The 9094-nt window shown below is 48.5% G+C and overlaps 1 protein-coding gene across 1 annotated transcript; it reads right to left on the bottom strand.

The window, feature by feature from the left end:
• Nucleotides 1-254: 254 nt before the first annotated feature.
• On the bottom strand, nt 255-4320 carry LOC121551609 (proton channel OTOP2). The gene is made up of 6 exons (XM_041864312.2): nt 3887-4320; nt 2697-2833; nt 2513-2571; nt 2170-2297; nt 1037-1908; nt 255-740 (listed from the first exon to the last, which is right to left on the bottom strand). The coding sequence occupies exons 1-6, from the start codon at nt 4173-4175 to the stop codon at nt 570-572; spliced, it is 1656 nt and encodes a 551-aa protein (XP_041720246.1). The 5' UTR covers nt 4176-4320; the 3' UTR covers nt 255-569.
• Nucleotides 4321-9094: the final 4774 nt, after the last annotated feature.

Here is a 9094-nt window from a genome sequence, read left to right as displayed (position 1 = left end):
AAGTGTAAAATAAACAATGACTCAATAATCCATGCTTTCTAGTAATGCTATGAAGTCCAAAAGTTATGGGCAGAGCTAGAAAGTTTGCTGTCAGAAGTATTACAATGTAAACTTACTTTTAATCTGTCTGTCTGTTATATTATAAGACATGGCATATGGGGGTGTAGTGAGATACCCAATGGGCTGGACGATTCTCTTCTCATCACTCATCTTGAAAAAACGAATACTAAAAACATGGAAATCAATCAATCCGCCATCATTAACACAATGGAAAAATCGAATGATTTATTATTGAAATATTGAAATAGCATGGGCGACCGAGAAAAACACATTGCTACAATTTAAGGCCATGTGGCAAACAATAATGCAGGCACTAGGGATGGGCATGTGATATGCAGGGCAGATGAGATGTAGTTGTTGTTTGTGTGCATCTGTAACTTGTTGTTCATTTGTATAAGTTTGTATTTGGTGTGGGAATTTATCATTTGTTTATAATAATTATTAATAAAAAAGATTATACAAAAAACAATCTTTAAACATGTTCAGAATGGTTTCCGTAATTTCCCTACTTATGAGGTCAGGAAGACCTCAAAGAGGCTGGCGACCGAGTGCATACGGTAAAAGATTCCGAAGGGGAGTGCGATATTCACAACAGCTGCCCACATGGTGAACTCATAGAACTCTGCTCCGATCGTGTTGTCAAACTGAGGGCGGGCGCCAAACGCCGGCATGATCCAGAGCTGTCATTGGAAACAGAGCAAAGATGTTCAGTACAATCTTTCAACCTAAACATACTAGTTACGATCATACTCTAATATGATGTATTGTACTGCACAAATCCCAGGGACCCTTTTTGGCTCATGGGCAAGTTATGCAAACATATATCTGTTTTACTTTAAAGGGATAGTTCAGTAGTTTCATCTTATTTTCAACGTACCTAGGGTACTTAATAAAAACTGTTTTGGATGAAAGGACAACACCCTAGGTTAACAAGCCCTTTAAAAGGACAGTGGTGGGTACTCAGTAGGCTACTCACAAGGATGTTGCAGAGCAGCAGAAATGAACAGATCTCCTTCAGGGCCCTCCTCTTCCAGGTCAGCCTATGGCGTTGAGGCAGGGGGGAGCCACAAGGAGCAGAAGGAGCAACATGCATACTGCAAACTGTGAGGGCCGGGGACGACTTGGTCTCCATGAACATCCCTGGGAGGTTGTGTATGTCTCTTTGGGCTTGGGCTTGGAGGACGTATGGGTTTGTGAATACGGATGCCTGATGCACGTCTTCGTGGAAAGGCTCGCGATGCAGGCCCTCGATGATGAAGATGTTCTGCAGGCAGAGCTGGATCACAGTGAGCAGGGAGACAGCCAGGTTGAGAACGTTGAGGTGGCCCTTGGCCCCCGTCGCCACCACAGCCACGATGGTGAAATAACAGATGGTGAACTGTCCAATGGAGGCGCCTATCAGCAAGCCTACATCCAGGCTCCGAGTGGGGTTCTTCCCCGACACGTGGTCCCTCTGGTCCAGCCGGTAGATGGCACAACCGGCCACGGTCGAGACGGACATGAGCGTCACAGCCACCGCGTTCATCACGTAGTGTATCATCAGCGCAGTGTCACGTTTTCCTGGGTCCCCCTTCTCCATGTCCACCTCATAGATGACGAAGGTTCCCAGGCCCGCCACCAGCATGACCAGCCCGACCACAGGCCCCACCAGCACATCCTTCAGGCGGAAATGGAGCGAGTGGTGGTTATGCTCGTCCACCAAGTGGCCCACGTTCTTCCACATGACGTAGGCCATGGCCGAGGCAAACAGGCTGTACTCAATGTTGAAGGGGTACAGGTAGTAGTAGGCCTTCTCTAAGATGGCACAGGCAGAGTGACTGCACTTACAGCTGCTGTATCCGCCAGGGGCTGAAATAAGAGGGAGAAAAGATTTGCTTCATTGTTTGACTCTGTGAGGTGATGTTTTGTTATGTTGGTTTGTTTCTTTTGTATTTCATGGTTGGGGACAATTATTTTTCAATTCAGTAAATATATTTATTTTATTTTATTATTTACACAAGGAATTCCCATTTCAGTTTACATTCTGAATTGAAATTGAATTGACCCCAACCCTTTAGTATTTTACTTAGATTTAGTAGAGAGAAGATTCAACAACACAATATTCTCTACCTCTGATGTCATAGGAACGTGTGCTGTTGCTGTCCTCTGGTGGAACAACAGTCTGGTGTATGGACTCATCTGTGACTGCTGCCATCCACAACACCAGGTTGGTAGACAGAGTCAACATCAGCCCACAGCTTTAAGAGGGAACACAGGAGTTCAGAACAGAAAATAATACTTTATATTTTTATATCCTGTTTAATTCTCTAAGAATAGAACAGAATATAATATAATATACTATACTTTATGTTTCCCAAGGGGAATGTTAAAACGTCCAACCATCAATATACAATTTACAACATAAATAAATGATAATAAATTCAGTTATACAGTAGCAGTTAGTTCCGCTCACCGAGTTATGTTCCGTTGTAGTTGTACACAGTCTTTAGCGTGGAGCCAGAGGAAGTATGTCTGAAAAAGATACAACGTTTACTTAGACTTGCATTTTTCCCACCAGCCAAATCCCTCAGGGGTTTCCCTAATATCATATCCCCTAATGGTAGCTCCATTTGAGATGGCAGAACTTGTGTTCTTACCTGGACAAGTATGAATACAGCTTGCACGACAGGGAACACTATCTTCACAGCGGAGTCACAGTGCAGGTAGCCTACGTAGTTAGCAATCTTAAACACATTCATAATCAGACTGCATATGCCAAACAGCACCAGACCACCTAGAGAAAATAGTACAATGAAATCAAATTAGAAATAATCACACTCATTCAATCACTCACACTTATTCAATAATCACACTCCTTCAAGACAATGGGTGAATGTAAAACTGTGTCTAGGTGAATGACATCCTATTAGAATAGAACTCTTCCCCAATCAAAAGAGAGATTATTCATGTCCAGTGATTTTAACAGAAAGAGAGATTATTAAAGGGATACTCCGGGATGTTGGCAATGAGGCCCTTTCCTTTATCTACTTCAATCAATCAATCACATGTATTTATAAAGCCCTTTTTAGATCAGCAGATGTCACAAAGTGCTTATACAGAAACCCATCTTAAAACCCAAAACAGCAAGCAATGCAGATGTAGAAGCACGGTGGCTAGGAAAAACTCCCTAGAAAGGCATGAACCTAGGAAGAAATCTAGAGAGGAACCAGGCACTGAGGGGTGGCCAGTCCTCTTCTGGCTGTGCCGGGTGGAGATTATAAGAGTACATGTCCATTAAGGCCAGATTGTGCTTCAAGATGTTCAAATGTTCATAGATGACCAGAAGGGTCAAATAATAATCACAGTGGTTGTAGAGGGTGCAACAGGTCAGTACCTCAGGAGTAAATGTCGGCTTTTCATAGCAGGTGCGATAGAGAGAGAGAGAGAGAGAGACAGAGAGAGAGAGCGAGAGAGCGTGAGAGAGAGAGAGAGAGAGAGAGAGAGAGAGAGAGAGAGAGCGTGAGAGAGAGCGTGAGATAGATAGAGAGAGAGAGAGAGAGAGAGAGAGAGAGAGAGAGAGAGAGAGAGAGAGAGAGAGGGAGAGCTGAAAGCAGCAGGTCCGGGACAATTACTTCCCCAGAGTCAGATGAACTCGTGGGTACCATGTCCAGTGATTTTAACAGAAAGAGAGATTATTAATGTCCAGTGATTTGAACAGAGAGAGAGATTATTAATGTCCAGTGATTTATAGGGATTAAAAAACAAAACAATTGGGAACTTTGGAAAGGTTTCTGGAATTTAGCAGCCGTAGACCCAGAAGATCAGAAGGGCATGTGTCTTCTCTTACCCCTGAGCCACACAGGCCCGGCATGGCTATCCTTGTAGAGCACGGCGTGATCTTCCCGGGACGTGTAGATGATGTAGTACAGCATCCAGGCAGTGGTGAGGATGACGAGGAGGATGAGGAAGATCTGCAGGTTGATGGCGTTGATCTTGACGTTGTTGAAGACACTGCCACTGACCAGAGCACAACCTAGGATCAGGACATTGACCGTGATGATGCTAGAGAGTAGCCAGCTGCGGTTACGGCCCCTCTCCCTCACCGTGCCCCCGCTGGTCGAGAGGGTGTTTCTCATTCTGTAAAGGTCTAGTCCACAGTTTGTTTGTGGTTTGTTACAAACCAAGCTCGCTTTCTTCAAAATGTAATATCCTATCCAAAGGTAAAATATCTAATGAGTTCAGAGAGTCTGGCTGTTCTGATCAGAGCTTTGTGAACACCTAACCATCCACTCAAAGGCTGCCTGTAAAAGGATGTCCCTCCTACCCTTAACCCAGCTTCTAACCTAATTTAATCAGCAATGTCAACTCCATCAGTGATATGACACTGTTTATCATCATCAGCAGTGTCAGCCCATTATGCTCCTGTTGTAACGATAGGCCACGAGGGAAGCCATGCGCAATGGGGGGTAATTTACAATTACACATTAACACAGGAACCAGCATCACCCTTCCTGTCCTAGAGTTGGAATGTTGGCCTCATTGTATGACTGGGCCATAAAGGCCACCAGGGACAATAGCTCATCTGTTCACCCCCTTTCTTTACGACTCTGCATGGCCCAGAGGTTGCCAGGAAATAGAAGACAGACGTCTTCGGCAAATCAGCTGACCACCTTGATTATCCCTATAAATTACATGACTTGTTAAGAGATATCAGATCAAGCTTTTTCGAGGCACGGCCACGCCCGTTGAATGAATGATCCCATCTCCTTGGAAATAAGAGAGAGAGAGAGAGAGAGACGAGTATCGCTCCATCGGCTGTGCGCTATCTTCGGCCTGCTGGCTTCATCAGCTCTACTGTCGCAAAAGACTTCGACAACGTTTATTGTCTTCGTCCCATACTAGCGGAATCCCACTGAGGCGCCATCGACACACAAGTAAATTATCCTTCTACATTCTTCATTACCTCTGAAAGTGGTGTTGTGTGTGTGTAAATGTGGTGGAAGTCATTAAGAGTTGTAAGATGGCAGGTCTAATTTACTAGCCCATGGTCGACACTGTCCCGGCACTGTCTACAGTGGGTGTTAACTGATAGCCTAGCCCATGATATTTTCATAGTCGGTGAAACTCTCTATAATTTCATAGTTGTGAAAACCTGTGTTGGTGTAGCCTCTCATATTTCCTTTCCAATTAATAAGACCATATCATCCTCAAAGGTTTTGTGAATGTATTTTGTTGTGTTTGCCTGAGTTGAGTACGAAGCTTATTCATATTGACCTGTGGAACTTCTCACCTCAATGACTGTATTGTATTCCATTAACTATGTGATTTTCCAACGTATTTAGTGTAGTAATGTCACGGTTCCCTAAGACAGAACCCAGAAGCAGACCAGGACAAGGAGAGTTGAACGAAGGTGAGTGTTTATTTACATATTCAAAAGGTGCAGAATAATCCAGGAGACGGAGCGGGTGGCGGAGATGAGTAGGTGGAGGCGAAGTGGCAGATTAAATGATGGCACGGCAGGGGTTGGGTGAAGGTTCCGGGAGAATGACTGTAGACAGAAAAAAACTGAGGTAAGTACAAGGCAGGTCAACAAGGTGCAAAACAACAAAACTAACGCTAGTACTAAGAGGCTGATACGCTGACAAAACATACTGTTAATGGCTAACGATCCGGCAGGGAATGGATGTTAGGCCAGAGCCTAAGAAGGGTGATGATCAGGACCAGGTGTGCAGATTGCTGATGGGATGCAGGTGCGGAAATCAAGAGAGCTCCCCGGAGCGTTCCAGAACCCTCGGGAAACTGGAGATCACGAACATAAAAACCAGTCCACAGACAGGACCCGACTCAGACTGCCGGGATCGTTACAGTACCCCCCCTCCGGCCAAACGCCACCGGGCGGACTCCCGGAGCGCCAGGATGGAGGCGGTAGAAGTCACTGATGAGGTCAGCATCTAGGACCTGTCGCCGCGGAATCCAACTCCTCTCTTCAGGACCATACCCCTCCCAGTCCACGAGATACTGGAAACCCCGGCCCCGCCGTCTGGAATCCATGATGCGTCGCACCGTGTAGGCAGGACCACCTCCGATCATCCGAGGAGGAGGAGGAGGAGGCGGAGGAGGCAACAGAGGACTGAGGAAAACAGGCTTGAGGCAGGAGACATGAAAGGTGGGATGGACTCTGAGCGTCCTCGGGAGTTTGAGTCGAACTGCCACCGGATTGATCACCTTCTCCACCACAAACGGACCAATGAACTTCGTAACAACTTCCTAGACTCAGTCCGTAAAGGAAGATCCCGTGTGGCCAACCAGACCCTATCTCCGATGGTGTAGGTGGGAGCGGGGATCCGGCGACGATTCGCCTGGAGCTGATACCGGTCCGAAACTCTAAGGAGTGCCTTTCTGGCCCGATGCCAGGTCCGGTGGCAACGACGAATATGGGCCTGAACAGAAGGCACTGAGAGCTCCTTCTCCTGAGAAGGGAACAAGGGAGGTTGGTAGCCATACAGGCACTGGAAGGGAGACATCCCAGTGGCAGATGTAGGGAGAGTATTGTGGGCATACTCAACCCAAGGCAACTGAGAGACCCAGGAGGTGGGGTTGGAAGAGGCCAGGCAGCGTAGCGTGGATTCCATCTTCTGGTTGGCTCTCTCCGCCTGACCATTAGATTGGGGGGTGAAAACCAGATGTGAGACTGACTGTAGCTCCAATGGCCAAACAGAAGGACTTCCAGACAGCAGAGGTAAACTGAGGGCCACGGTCGGAAACGATATCACTGGGCAACCCGTGGACCCTGAAAACCTCCCTAACCAGGATCTCGGACGTCTCCGAGGCAGAGGGAAGCTTGGCAATTGGCACAAAGTGGGCGAACTTGCTGAATCTGTCCACGATAGTCAGAACGACCGTGTTCCCCTCAGAAGCGGGCAACCCAGTGACAAAGTCCAGGGCCAGATGCGACCATGGTCGCCGGGGAATAGGAAGGGGGTGAAGTAGTCCAGAGCTGGGCCGATTGGTACTCTTATTCTGCGCACACACTGGACAGGCAGCAACATAACCCCGAGTATCCTCGGCCATGGCAGGCCACCAAAAACGTCTGCGAAGAAACGCCATCGTCCGAGCCACGCCAGGGTGACAAGCCATCTTGCTGGCGTGGGACCATTTGAGGACCGCAGGGACGAACCAACTCAGGCACAAACAACCGACCGGGTGGACCGTTACCGGGACCGGGCTGCGTCCGAAGAGCCGCCATCACCTCCTCCTCAATCTTCCACCTAACAGCTCCCACGACGCAGTTCCGGGGAAGAATTGTCTCGGTCTTGGACCCACTCTCCTCCGTCTTGGAGAACATCCGAGACAAGGCGTCCGCCTTGCCGTTCTTAGATCCAGGTCGGAACGTCAGGGAAAAATTGAATCGTCCGAAAAAACAACGACCACCTGGCCTGACGGGAGTTGAGACGTCTAGCCGATTGCACGTAAGCAAGATTCTTGTGGTCAGTCCAGACAATAAACGGCTGCTCCGCCCCCTCCAACCAGTGGCGCCACTCCTCCAAGGCAAGTTTCACCGCGAGAAGCTCCCGGTTACCCACATCGTAATTCCTCTCCGCAGGCGAAAGGCGACGAGAGTAGTAGGCGCAGGGATGGAGTTTACTGTCCGTGGAGCATCGCTGCGACAGGATGGCGCCAACTCCCACATCGGACGCGTCCACTTCAACGACGAACTGACGGGCCGTGTCCGGTTGAGAGAGAATCGGTGCGTTGGTGAATCGCCTCTTCAAATCCAGAAACGCTCGATCCGCCTCCGGATTCCACTTGAAGCTCCTGATACTGGAAGTCAAGGCCGTTAACGGAGCGGCCACACGGCTGTAATCCCGGATGAATCTGCGGTAGAAATTCGCAAACCCCAAAAATCTCTGGAGCTGCAATCTCGTACCGGGCTGGGCCCATTCCAGAACCGCTCTAACCTTCTCCTGGTCCATCCTAATCTCTCCCCTGGAGATGATGTACCCGAGAAAGGATGTCGTGTGGGCGTGAAACTCGCACTTCTCGGCCTTCACGAACAGGCGATTCTCCAACAATCGCTGCAGAACCTGCCGGACATGCTGGACGTGGTCGGAAGGTTCCTTCGAGAAGATCAGAATGTCATCCAGGTAAACAAACACAAAGAGACCGATCATATCTCTCAGGACGTCGTTCACCATACTCTGGAATACCGCTGGAGCATTGGTCAGTCCAAACGGCATCACCTGATACTCGAAGTGACCCATCGGTGTATTGAAACCCGTCAACCACTCGTCTCCCTCTCTGATCCGGACCATGTGATACGCATTGCGTAGGTCTAGCTTGGTGAACACCGTAGCACCCTGTAAGGAGTCGAAGGCAGAACTCATCAAGGGCAGGGGATACTTGTTCTTGACCGTGATGTCATTCAACCCCGATAATCAATACACGGTCGAAGAGAGCCATCCTTCTTACCCACAAAGAAGAATCCTGCCCCCCAGGGGTGATGACGAGGGACGAACGAGACCAGCAGCTAGGGACTCCTTGATGTAGGTCTCCAAAGCCTCACGTTCAGGGCGGGAGATACTGTATAACCTTCCCTTGGGGTAGACAGCTCCAGGGAACAGGTTGATGGCACAATCATATGGCCGGTGGGGAGGGAGTGACAGAGCCTTCTGCTTACTGAACACTTCCCCCAAATCGTGATATGTCTCGGGAACCAGGGACAAATCTGGGGGTTTAGCCTCAATCACCTGACTGGGAACCGAATGGGGACAGGCAGTCTTGAGACAGTTAGCATGACAATCAAGGCTCCAACTCGTTACCTTGCCCGTCACCCAATCGAACGTGGGATTGTGTTCCTTCAGCCAGGGGTATCCAAGAACCAGAGGAACATGGGAAGACGGCAGAATGAAGAATGAAATCATCTCCGAATGATTCCCCGACAACAGCATCTTAACCGGTTCAGTCCTCATCGTGATACGTGCCAGACTACTGCCGTTCAGAGTGGTCGCTTCAATGGCTTCCGGCAATTGCTCCTTGGAAAGCCCCAGCTGTTCCA

The sequence above is a fragment of the Coregonus clupeaformis genome, chromosome 19 (genome assembly GCF_020615455.1).
Source record: "Coregonus clupeaformis isolate EN_2021a chromosome 19, ASM2061545v1, whole genome shotgun sequence".
Taxonomy (NCBI): domain Eukaryota; kingdom Metazoa; phylum Chordata; class Actinopteri; order Salmoniformes; family Salmonidae; genus Coregonus; species Coregonus clupeaformis.
The sequence above is the reverse complement of the archived record's forward strand: the minus strand, read 5'-3'. Positions and strand labels throughout refer to the sequence as shown.

Excerpts from the sequence above, each read along its gene's own strand:
- LOC121551609 (XM_041864312.2), bottom strand. The coding sequence starts at position 4,175 with ATGAGAAACACCCTCTCGACCAGCGGGGGCACGGTGAGGGAGAGGGGC. Across the intron at positions 2,298-2,512 it reads CTACAACGGAACATAACTCG|CTGTGGGCTGATGTTGACTC; the intron begins GTGAGCGGAACT and ends TCCCTCTTAAAG. Across the intron at positions 1,909-2,169 it reads ACGTTCCTATGACATCAGAG|CCCCTGGCGGATACAGCAGC; the intron begins GTAGAGAATATT and ends CTCTTATTTCAG.